The 19220-nt window shown below is 38.1% G+C and overlaps 1 protein-coding gene across 1 annotated transcript in view; it reads right to left on the bottom strand.

Moving 5' to 3' along the window:
- Nucleotides 1-19220, bottom strand: part of srek1 (splicing regulatory glutamine/lysine-rich protein 1) — a 69708-nt gene that overhangs the window by 23074 nt on the left and 27414 nt on the right. The window contains exons 6-8 of the mRNA XM_072595732.1: nt 17065-17195; nt 13080-13170; nt 5800-5928 (exon numbers count right to left, since the gene is read on the bottom strand). Coding sequence (XP_072451833.1) covers nt 5800-5928; nt 13080-13170; nt 17065-17195 — 351 coding nt within the window. The remainder of the gene's footprint in view (nt 1-5799; nt 5929-13079; nt 13171-17064; nt 17196-19220) is intronic.

Here is a 19220-nt window from a genome sequence, read left to right as displayed (position 1 = left end):
AAAGGCCTTAATGTTTTACTTCCAAGCAGTACTGTATACATTCTATTCTAGTTACTTAGGAACAAAAGCAAATGAATCTTTGAATCCTAGAAGAAATGTACAATAAGAGCAATTTAGTGTTGTAACTTCAAGAGTAGAAAAATTTAAAACTTTTCAGATGAGAAAGAAAGCAAGTTAGAGATGCGCTTGTAAAGCAATAAAGTTAATTGACAAGATTAATCTGAAAATTAATTTGACATGCCTTTTAAAAATTGGAACACAAAGGGGTTTATATACAACTAGTAAAATACAATTGCAGGACTAATGCAACAAGTATTTGTGCAGGTAAAATTTTGGAGTCACTCTTGGTAGACTGAGATGGTGAATCTGTAGATTTCGATGGGATGATAAACAAGTTAGGTTCTATTAGGGCTACTACTGAAGAATGAATTAGTTTTCTGAAAAATGGACAGTTTGTTTAAAATGAACAGAATTGAAAAGGCCTCAGGGGCATAGTTAGAAAACAGATAGGTAAAGTTAAGTTTGGCAATAGAAGGTATTAGTTTTCACTGGAAAGTCTGCAATTTACTTAGCGAGCATGCATTATTTACAGTCTTTAAAAAGGGAGGTAGACAGTTTTCTGACAAAGAGTGCATTTCATGTTCTAACAGGTCATTTGTGGACCGACTAGGGACTGAAAGGAGATTAATAAGCTGTAGAGAGGGTATAGACAAGCCTCAAGTGATGAATGATATTAAGTTAGTGGGAAACAAATTGGCAGATAACATATAAGGTAGGAAAGTGTCTAGTGGTGCAGTGGCTGTGTCCCTACTTCTGAACTCGGAGTTTTAAATGCTCCAGAGGTGTGTAAAAACATCTCTGAACAGGTTTATTCGAAAAATGGGCTAAATTGAAAAAAAAAGAATATTTTTTAATAAGTGTGAAAATTGAAAGTATTGATGTTTAAAGCAACTTAGACGTGTTCATTCAAGGAATGCAAAAAGGCAGCATGCAGGCAGAACAAGCAATTCATGTGGCAACTGGTATGTTAGCCTTTATGCAAGGGATTAGGAAGCGAGAATGCAGAATTTGTATAGTGTTTTGGTGAGAACACATCTGATGTACTGCATGTAGTTTGGTCTTTACATTCACAAAACTGCATGAACATATGAATTAAAAGCAAGAGTAGACCAGGAGACGGAAAGAGAATATATTTGTTGGAGGTGGTACAATGCAAGTTCACTAAATTAGTTCCTGGGATGAGGGCATTGTCCTATAACAGGCAGAATAAAGTGGATCCACTCTCTGGAGTTCAGATGAAGTTGAAAATCTCGGAGAGTTGCACAATTCTGAAGCACCCCAAGAGATAAATTCCTTGGGAATATGGGAACAAAAAGTAGACGCACAGCCTTTGGGTAAGGATCGAATCATTTGAGACTGAAATGAGAAAAAAATTATTTCACTCAAAGGATTGTGAATTTATGGAATTGGTCAACCTAGAGCGTTGTAGAAAGCTGACTGCTGAATATATTTAAGGTTGGGATAAACAGAATTTTGGTTCAGTTATTCTGGAATCAGTTATTGGAAATAGAAGCTTAGCTAAGAGCATAGAAATTCATTATATTGTTGTAGCGCCTGAAGCCCAAGAAAAACATTGTTCAATTGATAACTCTGATTCTCTGGTCTCTTCTGTTCATTGCATAATTGCTTTAATACAAGTTTAAGAGATTTCAAGTTATTTCAGTTGCTGCTCCTGATACTTTAAAGGGTAAGAATAATTGACACTTTTCATTAAACGGAAACTAACGGCTAATGATTAGTTTTTAAAACTTCTTTTGTATGTACACTGTCTAAGTTAATTGCTTCCATACATATTGGGAAATGGATATAAGAATGCAACAGACTGGCATATGGGCTTTGGGAGTTGGATGGAGGGGTATAATTTGGCATATTTGACATGGCAATAGGAAACAGTCACATCATCCTGGCATATGGGACTGTGAGGTTAGAGGACCTGGCACTTTTGTTGTTCTAAAAGGACAAAGTCCCACAGTATTTACAGCAGCCTGTCTCAATACCGACAATCTGATTATTTCCAACCTTCTTATTGGGTTGGTTGGTTTGACTACAGCCTGCAGCTGCAATGCAAATCAGTTTCTGGAGGCACTTTCTTCTGAGGCAGCTGAATGAAACTGATAAATTTTCCCAATCCCTGCGAGAAACCTCAAAAATGAAAATCTAAGCTTGTATGTCAAAATTCCATTATCTTGTCAATTTACTATCAAAACACAGTAATCAGTCAAGACTTTGCTAAATGTTTTTATTCACGGGACCTTCTTTAATTATGCTGATTTTTATATCTTTTTGGGAGTCAAAAGTTCCTGCAATGGTTCAGTAAATAAATAAGCAGACCAGATTAAAATCTCTGGGCTATTCTAACCTGAGTAACAACAGTGGTATGGTGACTAACATAGACAAAAAAGCTGAATTCCCAAGGTGAAAGTGACTGCCCTTGCCATCAAGATGGCATTTGATGGAGTATGGTATTGAGGAGCCCTAGAAAAACTGGAGTCAACTGGAATCAGATGAAAACTCTCTCTAATTGGAATCATATGTAGCAAAAAAGAAAATGGTTGTTGGAAGTTGATCATTTCAGCTGCTGCACATCGGAGTTCCTCAAGGCAGATATTTTCTAAGCAAAATATTAAGACTTGTTTTTAAATATCTCTGGAGAAAGTAGATGAACTAAGACCTCCTGGCTCTCAAGTAGGGTCATGACCACTATGCTACTCGTGCCCTTTAGATCCTCAGGGCAGTAGTGTTTTAGACCAAACCATCTTCAGCTACGTCATCATTGGCCTTCCCTCCAACATAAGGCCAGAAGTGGGGATATTTCCTGTTGCTTGCACCATGTTCAGCGTCATTCACGATTCCTCAGGTACTGAAGCAGTTGATGTTCAAATGCAGCAAAAACTGGACAATATCCAGGCTTTGGCTAAAAAGTGGCAAGTAACATTTGTATCACATTCCCTGTAAAGGAGGTTGTGATGTTGTGTCGTTGTGTCATTCCCGGAATGGCAGCAGACACATAGGCAAGTTGCTTAACTGCAGCATAACATGGAACTAATCAAGGGTCAACGCCATTGTTGGAAGAAACAAATGAACCATACATAGGGGAAGCATTTATCATAGATTAACTGTGAGCCTTCTTGTTTCTTTCCAGGTAACGTGGAGCAATTTTACTGTTAAGGGATGGAAGGCTGCCTGTCTTGTGTTAGCCTTGGTTGTTCGATGGGAGGGATGAATCTGGTTGGTAGCTGGAAGGGAGGGTCGGTAGGTGGAATGGAGGAGGCAGGGCTAGAAAGGGAGTCGAGGGATTGAGTCCTCCAGGCTGTAGGCTACCCAGGTAGAAGATAATGTGTTGTTGGAAAGGGAATGGGAAGGGGAATTGAAACAGGTGGTGGTCTGGAGATCAGGCTGACCCTTACAGGCCCAGCTGAGATACTTGGCAAAACATTCCTTAAGGGAAAAAGTGAGGACTGCAGATGCTGGAGATCAGAGCTGAAAATGTGTTGCTGGAAAAGCGCAGCAGGTCAGGCAGCATCCAAGGAGCAGGAGAATCGACGTTTCGGGCATGAGCCCTTCTTCTGGAATGAGTCATTCCTTGGATGCTGCCTGACCTGCTGCGCTTTTCCAGCAACACATTTTCAGCAAAACGTTCCTTAAGTTCACCACGTTGGAGCAAAGGTAGGTGAACCCATCCAGTCTCCCTCTACTAATACCCTCCTCTGCCTCGATGAAATAGTCCTCACGCTCGATAACATTTGCTTCAACTTTTCCTATTTTCTCCAAATCCAGGGAGTGGCCTTGGGCACTCATTTGGGGCCTAACTACGCCTGCCTCTTAGTTGGCTACGTCAAACAGTTCCTCTTCAGTACATACATGGGTACTATTCCCAAACTTTTCTGCTGTTACATCAATGACTGCACCAGTGCTGCATACTGCACCCAGGCTGAACAAGCGCATTTCATCAACTTCACTCACAACTTCCACTCTGACCTCAAATTCACTTGGTCAATCTTGGATACCTCCCTCCCCTTTCTTGATGTCCCCAGCGACAGTTTACGGATTGACATTTACTATAAACACACAGACTGCCCTAAGTACCTGGACTAAACCTCTTCTCACACCATTTCGGCAATTCCTCCATATCTGTCGAATCTGCTCTGACGAGAAGACATTCCACTCCTAAGCACCCCATATGAACACCTATTTTAAACAGCATTTTTTTGTCCCTCTGTCATCCAAACAGCTCTCCACCACACTTCCACCACTCCCTACTCCACTGCTCTAAAACACCCCGCTTCAATCTTAATAAAGGCAGGGTCCCCCTTGTCCTCACTTGCCACTCCAATTATTTCCGCATCCAACATATCATTCTCAAATACTTCTGCCAACTTCACCTAGACCTCACCACCCAGCATATCTTCCCCTTCCCACCCCTCTCTGCCCTCCCTTCGTCACTCCTTGTTTCACACCACTCTCCCAGTAAACTACCATCACCTCCCCACACCCCCCAATCCCCTGTGCCTCCCCTGCAACCGTAAAAGATGCAAAACCGATTGGCACACCACCTCCCTCAACTCCATCTAGGGCCCCAACAGAAGTTCAGCTGCCTTCCTGCAAACTAGTTTACGGTGTCTAGTGTACCCGACATGGCCTTCTCCAAATCAGTGAGACCAAATGTAAAATTTTGCCGAGCATCTCAGCTGGGCACCTTATCTTCCGCGTGGGCAGTGTACAGCACGGAGGTTTCAATACTGAATTCTCCAATTTACAGTAACCTTTCATCTTCCCTCTCCACTGCGACTCCCTCTCCAGCCCTGCCTCTTCCCTTCTATTCCCCTAACCAACCCTTCCTTCTAGCTACCAGATTCATCCCTCCCATTAACCAACTAAGTTGTATCCACCACTTGTTCACCTATCACTACCTCACCGTTCCGCCCCTCTCCCCACCTAAAATCTTTAACCCCTCTTTATCTGCAACACCCCTACCCCCACCTCTATTCTTGAAGAAGGTTTAGACCCAAAACGTTGGCTTCACCACCGCCTGATGCAGCCTGGCTTGTTATTTCTTCTAGCCATCTACTTTGAATTCCAGCATCTGCAGTTTTTTAAGTCTCTATCCTTTGATAGGGGTATAGATGGAAATGGTTCAGAAGGCTAGCAAATAGCATCACAAGTCATTAATGGGGCAATATCCTCTTAACACCAACATATAAGCTTTAATATAATGGAGTTGACATAGCACTGAAAATGACTGCCAACATTGAATATAAAGAACAAACAGCATTCTACAAAACTACACGGGCAACAAAACCATTTTGAGTGAAAAAAAAAAAGTGAAATACTATCATTTTGAAAGATTGATAACATCAACATTACGGCTCTGATAGGTAGAGCAATTTTATTTTAGTAGTAGTTTTGTTTTTGAACTGCTAGTTGGAAATATGAATATATAAAGACTTTTAAGATTCATCAGTACACATTTGCCACCGGTTCACATTCTTTTGGCAAAGTCAAATAGAAATGACTTAAAGATCACACCAGAAATTCAGTGACAGTGTTATTTAGTTGCGAGACAGAAGCAATGTTTCAGCATCTCATGCTTACTAAGATGCACTTTGCTGACAGCCCATATATAACTTACTTTCGTTAGCTGCTGTTTTGGCACCAAAATTGAAAGTATTAAAGAAATGAGACTGCAAAGGACAAGTTGACATTTGGCTCCTTAAATTTTAAACCGTAACAGAAATTTACCTTGATGGGGAACAGCTTTTTGATTGGTGCCTGTCTTTTGATCGTGAACGCTTCGTATGAGGACTCTTAGAATCATGCCTATCTTTGTGTCTTGAAGGAGATCTGTGTTGTGACCTACTCCTGGAGCCTCTGAAGAATAAAGGTGGGAAGACTTTTGTTGTCACAACACAATTGCAACAGTTTCAAAAAAAAAAATAAATGCATGCAGTATTTTATAAATTAATGTCTGGCCTCATATTAGTTTTGATGTAAAACAAAACTAAACATTTCTTTCAAAGTGCTGCAGTTTAAAATCCCAACTTTAAAATACCCATTTGTGATAAACCAGCCGAGTAGTTTTCAGCATTCTAGTCATCATGTAAACTACTATACAAACAGTACTTTTCCTTGGACAGCTACCACAGAAAGCAATATCATGAGTGGCACTGTACATCCAGGTCTGGTTAATGGGTGTCCATATCCAGTGATGACATGGAAGCTGTGATGCTGACTAGTGGTTAATATTCAAATTAGTAGTAGAACAAACAATGCTTTCAGATTTGAAGAGGAAATATTGTCCATTATCCAGACTCCCAAATGCCATCAGTAAGTCACCAGATGAAATACGTATTGAAATTTCTGAGGTGCTGGCCATGGTCTTTCCATCTTCCTTAAGATGGTGGTATCAGCGGCCAGTGAATTACACATCTTAGATCACTGATGAATATTATACTATTGAGTGAAGGCTATTTTAAAATTAACTCCGATAATGTCACTGGTAAAACTATCCTTTATTGCTCAGCCATTGGGAAGATGGTGGCGATAGTCTTTTCAAATCACTGAAGTCCTTTGTAAGTACATCTATAGTGCTGTGCTGTTAGGAAGACAGTTTCAGGATTTTGATGCAGCAACAGTGAAGCAATGGCAATATATTGCAAGTCAGGGTGGTGTGTGGCTTGGACGGAAAACTTGCAAGTGGTGGTGTTCACGTGTCTTTGCTACCCTTCATCTTCCTGGCTGTAGTGGACACAGGTATGGAATGTGCTGTCAAAGAAGCCATCATAAATTGCAGCGTTTCATCTTATGAATATTAGATTGCCATTTTACTTCAGTGGTGGGGAGAGTAACTGTTGAAAATGGTGGATGTGGTATCTATAACGCAGGCTACTTGGTCTTGAAATGCAACAAATTTATTGTGTTCTCTTGGGGCTGAGCTTATGGAGAAGATTCCATCAGAGTTCTGACTTGTACCTTGTAAATGGACAACAGGTTTCAAGGAGACAGGTGAATTACTTGCCCCATTATTTCCAGTTTCTGTTCTGTTCTTGTAACTACAATATTTATATGGTGAGCCAAGTTCAGTTTCTGACCAATAATAATCCCAAGGACACAGACAGTTAGGAATTCAGAGATTGCAATGCCATGGATGGTCAATGGGAGATGACTAGAAAAAGGACTTCCAGAAGGCATTTGATGAAGTGCCATGTTATCAAAATTAGAGCCATTGGAACAAAGGGATACAAACTTCGCTAAAGGAAACAGAATAGTAGTAAACAATCGCTTTTTTGGATTGAAAAGGAGCTTGAATTCCCCAAAAGTATTGATTCACTGCTTCTCTTAATTTATTTCAACGACTTAGACCTGACTATATAGGGCACAATCTCAAAGGTTGCAAACTACACACCAAAATAAGGAAACATTCCAAATTGTGAAGATGATAACTAACTTCCAAGAGGATATTTACAGGCTGATGGAATGGGCAGACAAGTGTATATGAAATTTAATGCAGAGAAATGTGAAATGATGAATTATGATCGGAAGAAAGAGTAAACAACATGGAGATGGTTACAGTTCAAAAAGGACATGCAGGAACAAAGTGACCTATGCATATTCCTGCACATATATCAAGGTACAAAGGCAGCTAATAAAGCTTAAATAAATCATAGGCTTTATAAATAAGGACATACAGTACAAAAGCAAATCAGGTTTGATTAAACTATATCAAGTAATGGTTTGAATTAACCGTAGTATAGTATCCAGTTCTGGGCACAATTTAGGAAGCACATGAAAGCTTCAGAGAAGGTTGAGTAAAAGTTCACTCACAGGAATCATTCCAAAGTTCAGGTACTTTGGTTGGGATGGGAAGTTTAAAGTATTTTGAATGGCTCTGTCAAATCTTATGAGGAGTTGGACAGGGTAGATAAGAAGAAACTGTTCCCATTTGTGAGAGGTCTGAGAATTTTTCTGATGATCATGCAGGTCAGTCTTCTTAATTTCCAAAGCTCTTCCTGATAAAAGGATTGTTGGATGTGCATTCAGAACAGAAATGCAAACAATCCTGAAGAAAGAGCTGAAAGTTGTGAAAGTCATGAACAGTCACAAAATCTAGATCCAAATATTGATGAAATCTGCCACTTGTTTAAAAGCATGTGAGTTTAAGTGCTATAACCACTACTGGAGTAAATTATTTCAATGTTTACAAGCTAATTTAAGAACATATTTTGGCTAATACTAAGCATGTTGCAAATTTAGCATAATAGAAAGAGATTTTGTTTACTGCTGCTGCGTGTTTCAGTAAGTTTTGCATGCTGCAAATTTAATATATCTAATTGATTTAATAACCAAGCAGTAGGTTCCCACCAAATTAAACATGGAATCAGTAACAGATAGGAAAAATGCACTTATGGCTCAAATTGAAATCTGAAAGTGGCTTTACCTTACTTAGTCAGTGGATCAATGCAGGTATACTTTCAGAGGTGAATCAAAGAACTATGTTAATGTTCAAGGAATAGAATACCTTTTCTCACTACATTTAATGAAAACCTTCAGAACCGTTGCAAGGAGCTTTCCAGGACAGAATAGACACATTCAGTGTACTTCTATGATTTCTAGTATACTTTTTAAAAATAAACTTACGAGAATTTTCTTTGAAAAAGGACATGTTCAGAAGGAACAAATTGAAAGCTCAAGTTTTCTAATTAATGAAATTAGTAGAATTTAGCATTAACTGGGTCACACTCCTTCAATGATTGGACTCTAACCATGTCACTGGCATTAACAATATTTCAGCAACATATCACGCAGAAGAACAGCAATGAATCCTTAGAAAATGTCCTCACATTATCAATCATTGGAGAAAGGGAAAATCAGACATGCAATGTCTGGTTACAATTGTAAATGGCTGAAATCAGGAATTAAGGTGTAATGGAATAACTAACCCATCGCCTATTTTTTCATTAGGATCTTCAATATAATGCATCCATTTTCAACAGAAACTAGGTCAGGCACTTAAGTTCATTAAATAAAACCATTCAAGTGGTTAGTTTATCCTAATTAATGAGATGACTTCCAAGTTAGCATTTTTCAATGAGTGTTAACGAATATCATTTATGCTTTCATAGTAGCATTATAATTTTCAAATGTCACAAAATTATCTTTCAAGATATTCTAGTTTTATATGCAAAAATATTTTAACTTTTGAAAGATCAGCAAAAAGAATCAGCCTTTAGTGTGCAATTATAAAGATTCTTTCACTGAACAGTTACATCCACAAATGTGATGGAAGAAATCAATATAAGTGAATGAAATAACCTTTCTACAATGTTCTAATAATCAAATGTCTTGGATGTGTAAACTAACCACAAATTTGTCCTGTGTAGTTGAGATATTATAAGTGCCATTAATCACTGTATGGTATAACAGAGCTTGCCACAACAGAAGTTAACAGAAATTTTGAATGTTACTCGATTAAATGAGCCCATATCCTTAAAATGAAAGGTGAACAAGAAACAAGCAATCTTGGGTATATTGCAAAATCAGTTGAATACAAATTGTTCACAAGGCATGTTGAAGCTATCAAGACACAAAAAATACTCAGGGGAAAGTGAGGACTGCAGATGCTGGAGATCAGAGAAGAGTGTGGTGCTGGAAAAGCACGGCAGGTCAGGCAGCATCCGAGGAGGAGGAAAATTGACGTTTCGGGCATAAGCCTTTCATCAGGATGATTCCAGATGTTTATGCCTGAAACGTCGATTCTCCTGCTCCTCGGATGCTGCCTGACCTGCTGTGCTTTTTCAGCACCATTATCTCGACAAAAAAATACTCAGTGTTCCAGGTCAAGCCAAGAGCACATATTTTTTTGTTTTCATGAATCAGAAAACTATGCTGGCCCTAGAATAAATACAAGGAAAGCCACATTATCTCAGTGTCAAGCAAATGTCCAAGTAAAATGTTTTGAAAAGAAACAGATCTTCAGGTTCCCAAAAGTGATACTTCAGAATACAAATCTAAGTGTTAAAGGATTGAATTAGGAAGATATAAGTTGTGAATTCAAATCCTAGCAAGTTGTGGAACTTAAATTAATATGCAACTTGTTCAATAACTTCGTTCAGAAACTTCAGTTTGTCATCCTTACTTGGTACGGCCAACGTGACCTCAATCCCATACTAATCATTCCTATTTTCAATGTTCTAAAGACAATAAATGTTGTCGTACAACATCACCCATAGCCGAAGAACAAATAATGAAGAAAATAATTACAGGATTGAGAAAAGTGAACTGAAATCAATTTCTTGAAACATCAGGACAAGAATCCAGCAGTTCATGTTGTGAAGGTGAAGTTTAGAACAGAACCAAATACGTAGACAAAGTGTTTATGGAAGCTGCTCAACTGCAGGGGGTGGGGAGGGTTAAGGGTAGGAAAGTCATTAACTTAAAGAGGCATCTAAATGCAAAAAAAGGGTGGATGTTAGTGGAAAAATAAATATTTCCCATGTACCTCTGGGCTTTCCTCATTGTGTTGTTGCTAAAATCTCTAATTCTGACAAACAGAATTTTCAAAAACAAACAAATTTGAGAGATCTAATTGTTTCACCAGAATCTACACTTATAGTAACAACCAAAGTGATAGTGCTATTAGTTTTTTTTGTAATTCATACCCAATAACATGGTAATACAAATATTTATTAATAAGTCACTGAAAATGGAGTTTATCCCAGTTATTAGCAACAGACAGAAGAGGTACTTCTGCTAAGGAAATGCAGAGCAGAAGAGCGAGAGGGGTAACAGAAAAAGAAAGACAGACACAGACCAACAGGCAGCATAGACACACAATCCATTTCACCATGGACTACATCTTATTAATCCATTCAATCAAAATACAATTTTTTAAAAAAATGCAGGCAAACTCCACAACCTCCACCTAATTCTTCATTCCCACTATTCACTCAAGCCAGCCAATCTTCAAATTACATATTTAAATCTTATCTTCATTCATACTTTTTGTCATAACATTTAATCATTAGCCATAATTTTCTGGGACAAATTCCATATTCAATGGCTTGTTGCTAATACTGCTACAAAGCAATCATTAAAAATTACAAACGTACTTCAGTTATTTATTTTGTTTTCTTATACCACTCTGTTCTTCATTTTCTTCTAACCTCTGTTGTTTTAAGCCCGGTTTAAAAGCTTATACAGTAAAATTACTATCGAAGGAATTTGGAAGTATATTTACAACAATGCAGTTATGTCACTCTTACTGTGGCTACTTCAAGATCTTGAAAAGAAAGACGAGCAAAAACCTGTAATTTCTCTCACATGTATCATCAGATCAGCCATTCTGAGTTCATGGAGGTAGCCTGCATAACGCCATCGTACTCACTGAGTATCATGTTTCAGCAAGTTACTTCCAGCTGCAGTTAGGGGAAAGAAAATACCACAAAATGGCAGGCTAATTTATTATTTACCAATTAGAGGTATGCTGCACAAAACAGATTTGTAACTTTTTTATTTTTGTATTAATGCAAATCTTCATTCAGGATTCATCATAGAAAGGTCAGTGAGAAATATTAGGCAGTATTCAATAAATATAATACTCAAGTTTTGTAAAGGGACCAGGAAAAAATAATTACTTCATGTCACAAATATTAAAATAAACCTGAGATTGAATTAAAAATCAAATTGATATAGACAGCAGTGTTGAAACTTACTACAGGAATCACCTTTTCAAGACTGAAACTATTTGGATTAATCAGTCTGCATGCTTGAATTGGGAGAAAGACTTCAATACCAATCAGGATGACTGTAGGAGGAAGCAATTATAAGATGGCTAGATGATAACCAGGAACTAGCTTGATGCTATTTCCAAACCAAACCCCGTGCTATTTGCTTTAGAACTGGTCCAATGCTTACCTTCTCAATCAAAACCCCAAAAATGAAACAAGTTCTATGAAAATAATAGAAATTTTAAAAAAATATATTAAATGTCGGATAGAAGATGGTCACTTAATATACTCATATGTAGCATGTTTATTCCTCTTTCTTTGGATGTGAATATATTAAAATAAGCATTTAAGATGAATGCTATCTGAATATTTGATTTCAATTTCCGAACAGTGCAAGATATGATTAAATTGAACCGTGCCTGATTTAACCTTCAGCCATTGAAAACTGGGTCAACTGCTAAGTATTTGCCATTCGTATTGTTTTGCAATTCCAGATCCCACAATGTTAACTCACCAGAGAACTACTGTATTAGTTGCCAATCTTTCTGTGCACAAAAGCTGATCAGTACCTTTCAAGCCCTGAATGCTAGTCATGAAAGGCTGAATCCAGTGTATTGCTTCTTGTAAAATGCCAACAAATATTTGTAGTAAACCATATTACATATTTACAGATGCCTCCAGAAAATAATGTCAATACCTATGTCAAACAATTACACAAATTCTATTAAACTTCACTCTTTCAAAAGATCTTACAGTTGCATTTTTGCTTCTCCTCCTCCAAAAATTGTACCAAGTATTTATCATGGAAAATGTTTGGTCAACAAATGTTACATATTTTTCAAAGCATTTGTATTTTTTGTGAAAAATGTGTGACTATGATATTGTACTTACTTTATTATACCTAGTCCCAAATCAAATTTTGATTGCAACAATGTTTACATTTCCATTTAAACATTTTAATACATATTTTTACTAGGTAAAGAAATTGATCAAGAATTAGAATGGCACAGTCCTGTATTATGTCACAAGTATACGCTGTGAAACAGTGGATGTCTGAAAAATGGACATAAGACATGACAGTAATAAGAAGAGCTGACAATAAGGGATTTTGTGGAAAGGAAATGAAATACCGTCGTCATTTTTAAATATTACTATATTTAGACATTACCAGTTTTAACAGGGGATTTACATTTTTAACAAACTGCTGCATAAATCCAAATGATAAAATATTTAGTCAAACTTTAAATCCTTAGAGTATTAACATCTGATGTAAACATAGTTTGTTTAATGCCTCACCTTTGTTTTGAGCTGGAACGAGATCTTCTTTTTCGAGATCGAGAATAGGATCGTGATCTTCTGTCTTTCTCATCGGTTTCCTTTTCTGCAGCTTTAAAAAAAAATAAATGATACTCAGCAAGCTGTATAGAAATACACAGTTTATGTGGCCAGAAAATTAGACATCTCTTCCACTTTATGTATGATAAAAAAAAAGTGAAGAGCAGAAATAGTACTAAAATGTTAATGGTACTTTATTGCAGCTATTATTTTGAGATCTAATTAAATAAATACCAATGTGATGAGAAATAATGGCCTTGACATCAAGGCAGCATTTAACGGTCTATGGCACAAGAAGCCTTGGCAAATTTGAAGCCACCGGGAAACAGGGAAATTTCTCCTTTGGCTGGGACTAATCCTAGCACAAGGAAGAAAGACATGGTTGCGAGAGGTTAACCAACCTGGTCTCAGGACATCTTTGCAGTGTTCCTCAGGATAGTGTCCGAGGCCAAACCATTCTTAGCTAACTCATCAGTGGTTTTCCTTCCAACACAAGGACAGAAATGGAGATGTTTGCCGATGTTGTGCAATATACAGGACAATTCACAAGTCCTCAGATACTAAACCAGTCTGTCCCCATGCAGCAAAACTAGGACAACACTGAGGATTGGGCTGTTAGGTGGCAGAATCAGAGTATCACCTTTACATTTATTGATGTTACTGTCATTGAATCCCATACCATCAACATTCCTGGGGTTACCATTGTCCAAAACCATAACTGGACTAGTCATATGAATACTGTAGCTGAAAGAGCAAGTCAGAGACCGGGAATTCTGTAACAAATAATTCAACTCCTGACTCTCCATCTACAAGGCACAGGAGTTGGACAGAATAGTCTCCAATTGCCTGGAAGAATGCAGCTCAATGTCATAGTTGAAACAGCATTTATCATTTTAAACATTGACTCTGTCCATGAGTTGGACACACCTCCAAGAGATACATTGGAGCAAAGCTCTTTCTTCAGCATCTTCCAAAGCCATGACTGTTAATACTTAGAAGAATAGAGACAGCAGATGCATAGGAACTGACTGTGGCTTCATCTTCAAGACACACACCCTTCTTAATTGGAACTATATCACTATTATTTCATTGTTACTGGGTCAAAATCCTGGAACTCCCATTATAACAGCACTGAATATGCACCGGGATCTCAAAGATTGCAGCACTTTATGGCAGTTCATTGCTACATGCTCAAAGAAAATCAGGGATGGTCAATAAATGGAATTAAAAAAAATTGTTTGTATTATTCTTTAGACAACAAACCAATGACAAACTGTAAAGACAATTTAAAAAATGCTTTATTGGTTCACTTTTGTGATCAAATGTAATTTATATTTTCCTCTGCAAATAAAGTTGACAATTTCTCTTGCTGCTATTTAAAATGAAAATATTCATATGCAGATTACTAAACTGCCCATTAAGTTCTCATAATTGTGTTCCTTTGGTGAATTTAATTGACAAATTTATCTCAAGGACTGAATTAAACTCTTATTATTCTGAACCAGACTGCTAAATTTACGTTATAACCTGGTTAGGGATCAGAAACTTTGATTTTTGAAGTAGACAAAAAGTTAGAGATCCATGGGACTTGCAAGGATATAAAAATCACACGATTCCATGATTTTGATTAAACAATGAACTTCACTAATAAAAGCAAAATCCTGCAGAGATTGGAAGTTGAAAACAAAATTCTAGAGAAACTCAGCAGATCAGGTGGCAAATGTGAAGAAACAGAGTTAGCATTTTGAATGTGGTATGACTCTTCTGCAGAACTAAAAGAACTGGCATTTATTGACATCGACAACTGTGGGCAACCACGCATGTATGTTCATTGGAGAAAACATATTCCAAGCATTATCATTAAAATGTAGCTTTTGTGTGATGTCATGCACAAATGCATTACTGCATGTGTGCAGTGTAGTGTGCGTGATTTTCAAGTGTTAAGGAAACAGCATGTGGAACTGCAGGGCGGAAGTGAGAGAGAAGGAAAGAAAAAGAGAGCGCAGGAGCTGGGAGGCCCTCTCATCTGTCTTCTTTCAGTGCTCTCCTGGCACTCCCTCCAACCTACCCTTCCTTTTCATGCTCTCCTACCACACCAACCCCTGTTCTGGATTCCAAACCACTCACCCTTCACCCAATTTCTCCGCCCCCAACTCTCTTACTGGGTCCTCAATCACTTTGCCAACCCAGCCCCAAAAATCTCTCCCGTTTCCACCAAAATCTGCTCGTGTGATTTAAAATGATGCACAGTGTGTGCAGAGTCAGCAAACACAGTTGTTGGAACATGGACTTTTTTTCTACTTTTGACAGTCACACTATTAAGCAAGAGAGCAGATGGTATCGAGGCACATTGCAAAAGATAAAGGGGCTATTTATAGTCGAGAGTAAAAAAAGATGTTAAGGTGTGAAAGGGAAAGAACAAGTGCAAAGCAAATAAGACACAAACACAGCATGGCAGTGAACAGATCACTCTTTAGAACTGTAATAGAACATACAACTTATTTCTGACACTCAGAAATAGTATATGGTAAACATTGGTAATGGACTGCAAGGTAGTGCACATCAAATAGCAAATACAATTAAGACAAACCCCAAGGATTTCTCAGCAAATCCCCTAGATGTTAATGTCTCAGTTGACTATCAAAAGCTCATTAAACTTCACAAGTTAGATTCACTGATTTGGCTTGAAACTCTCTCTCAAGAACTGCTCTGTCATTTTTAACAGAATGGGTTAACTTGGTCTATTAAAGTCTATCTGGTCTTTCACACTTCTTTCTTTGCTGTACTTCTGCCTGGAAGCAAAAGTAACACCTCCTGTACTCATACAAACTGCTATAATGACAATGAGCTAAAAACTGCCCATATCTTTCACAGCCACGTTGCTTCACATCCAAAGCATTCTTCAAACCCTTTAGAATCTGTGAGCCCTGATTCCAACATTTGCCTACTAAATTCCTAGAATTTCTTCCTGAGTTTGTCAACACTGCATCACCCAACTGCTCTTAACTTCTCATGACTCTCCTACTACAGAAAGCAAGTTCAGTTGCTTTCCCAGCCTTTACATCCAAATGAAACACAGCATACTTTGTTTTAACTGGCACACTTGATAAGCCAGCAACAATTACATATCTGAAATACCAGAAGTTTATTGTATTATCATGATCTTTAGGTAGTCAGTTGAGGGTGCAAGTGCGAAGGCTCTCTGCAGATAAGGTTTACTTAAGGCAAAGGTGCACTCTTACTGAAGTGATTTCTGCTGTATATAAAGTACAATAGAGATGTGAACACCACTGCATTACATTTCTAGTACTTAGTGAGTGGTTTTACACTGCTTACATGGACCTCTTGATCATACAGAATATTTCATCAACTGGCACAGTCTTGGTCCCATTGATTGCTGGTTAATACAGAGTTTGCAGCACTCCTAACATGGCATCTACTAGCTTTTTCATATCCTCACAGTCTTTCTGAACAACCTTGGAATTCCTCTTCAATGACCTCCAAACGATCCCAAAATGTATCAAAATTCTTTCAACAAAACCTTTCTTTAGTGCCAGGCACAATTGAATGTTATCCTGCATCAACTCTTGGAACTTCCAGTTCCACAATTATTACCAGACACAGACCACTAGCTTACTCAATACAAAACAATGGAAACATATGGATTTATATTTATTCATAACTGCCAGCAATTGTGAGAAAACAATCTACAATGCTATAGTATTTTTTGTAGTTTCATGATTTCTTATCATTCCTATGTGCAAATATAATAATTCAATATAAATCTATATAGCTTCAAGTCAAGTCTAATTTTGGTACCATACATTAACTGCAATACTGAACAATGAATAATTAAGCAAATACATGTATTGGGGCTAAATTGTTTGGTGTCAATTCTTATCATGAAAATCCGAGATTTAAGTTTTCACACTCTCATTTCTCATACCTGGTTCAATAACTGCTGATATAAAGGACTGGGCTTCTCTCACTCTTTTCATCACTTCTTCAAGTTCTTTGGCAGCAGCCTGTGGTGTCATCTCAGGAGGTTTCACAATCGCATTATTTGAATGATTGATTCTAGATATCGAAAATAGAGAAAAAAACCTTTCAATCATGCAGAGTTTTTCTTGAAGAGGCACATTTGATATTTACTGATCTAAATGCCCCACTACTGATTCAAGGTAGAAAATGTTCTTAATTTTTTACAGATTGTTCTGACTTCAAATCGAACTTGTGTTTTATAATCATCTTGCCATTAACAAAACTTATAAAGAACAGGGAACTTTTCCTCCGCTATGTGATGCTTTGACAATATATAAACTAATTTAGGTGGCCATGAAAATACACCCAGAACCTTCATTGGTACTCAAAAGTAACTTTCCCAACACTGTTGTGCAGTGCCAAGAAATGACTTTCTGACCATCTTGCATTTTTGTTGGTAATGGTTTCAGAGCAGAGATGGCAGATGGCTACATTAAAATAACTGCCAACTGCAACTGGCAGGTACTTTTGGAAAGCTATGGAACTTTTCTGGTGGCACACATAATATCTGGTGCTTGCATTTCAATTAATTGGGTGGTTTCTTAATTCATCCCCTTCAGGAAGTTTGTACATAATGTCCCACCACATACAATTTTGTGTTCATGAGCAGCAAATTAATCTGATTGTCAAGTTTGTAGGCTTAACAGAAAACTGAGCAGATAGACATTTCCATAAAATAAATACATGCCTGTCCAAAACTAACCTTTTAGAAGAGCCAAATGCTCTGAGATTAGAAGTCAGGTGTGCAATTATAATTGTATTCCCTCCTGCTTCTGGGTTCAAGCCAACCAGGTGCTTCAAATAACATGACTCACCACAGACAAGTGTAATGAAGCTCTCCTGGTACAGTGGTGGTGTCCCTACTTCTGGGCTAGGGGACCTGGGTTCAAGTTCCATCTGCTCCAGAGATGTATAATAACATCTCTGAACAGGTTGATTAGAAAAACAGGTTACAAAAAATAAATAAAATGGCAGAGAATAGAGGGGCTCTTGTGGCAAAATGGTAGAACTCCTGTCCGTGGACTGAGAGACCGTGGTTCAAGTCCCACATGCCCCAGAGATGTGCAATAACATCTCAACAGCACGGTGGCACAGTGGTTAGCACTGCTACCTCACAGCACCAGGAACCCCGGTTCAATTCCAGCCTCGTACAACTGCCTGTGTGGAGTTTGCACATTCTCCCAGTGTCTGTGTGGGTTTCCTCCCAAAATCCAAAAGATGTGCAATTCAGTGAATTGGCCATGCTAAACTGCCCATTGTGTTAAGGAAATGGGTCTGGGTGGGTTACTCTTTGGAGGGTCGGTGTGAATTGGTTGGGCCGAAGGGCCTGTTTCCACACTGTAGGGAATCTAATCTAATCAGATCGATTAGAAAGATAGGTTAATTTAAAAACAAAACACAGTGCCACCCAAGTGGCAAAAGTAAAACTCAAGTATAATGGAGGCCTCTGGTACAGAGTGGCAGTGTCCTTATTTCTTGCTTGGGAGCCCCGGATTCAAGCCCCACCTGCTCCAGAGGTATTTAATAATATCTCTGAACAGTTGACTGGAAAAAATATATTTATATAAATAAAAATACAAATGTAGTGTGGGCCCTCTTTTGGCACAGTGGTACTGACACTACGCCCGAACCAAGACACCCGGGTTCAAGTCCCACCTGTCCAGAGGTCTGTAATAACATCTCTGAACAGGCTGATTAGTAAAATAGGATTCAATATAATGGAGCAAACGAGCACATTGCAAACTTTCAATTTTACAGACTATCCTTGCAGGATATTCTGTGCTATAATTTAAAGATTCATTCTGATCTAAGATTTGATAACTTTCTAACACTGGACAAAAGGAACAGAAGAACTTATCAGGTCAACTGAGGGTGATATAGGCGGATTTCATTGTTCGGTAGGAAGCTTTGCTCAGCAGGTACCCAATTCTGAGTATTAGAGTAGCATATCCCTCTTATCCCGAGCAAGGATGCTGCTGAGAACACAAGGTTTTTCTTATAGCTTGACACTCATATTTGACTTGGACGTAGAGCATTCATGTCCAATGACATGATGGCATT

This window comes from Chiloscyllium punctatum, chromosome 2 (assembly GCF_047496795.1).
Source record: "Chiloscyllium punctatum isolate Juve2018m chromosome 2, sChiPun1.3, whole genome shotgun sequence".
Classification (NCBI taxonomy): Eukaryota; Metazoa; Chordata; class Chondrichthyes; order Orectolobiformes; family Hemiscylliidae; genus Chiloscyllium; species Chiloscyllium punctatum.
This window is presented reverse-complemented; position numbering and strand designations above follow the sequence as displayed.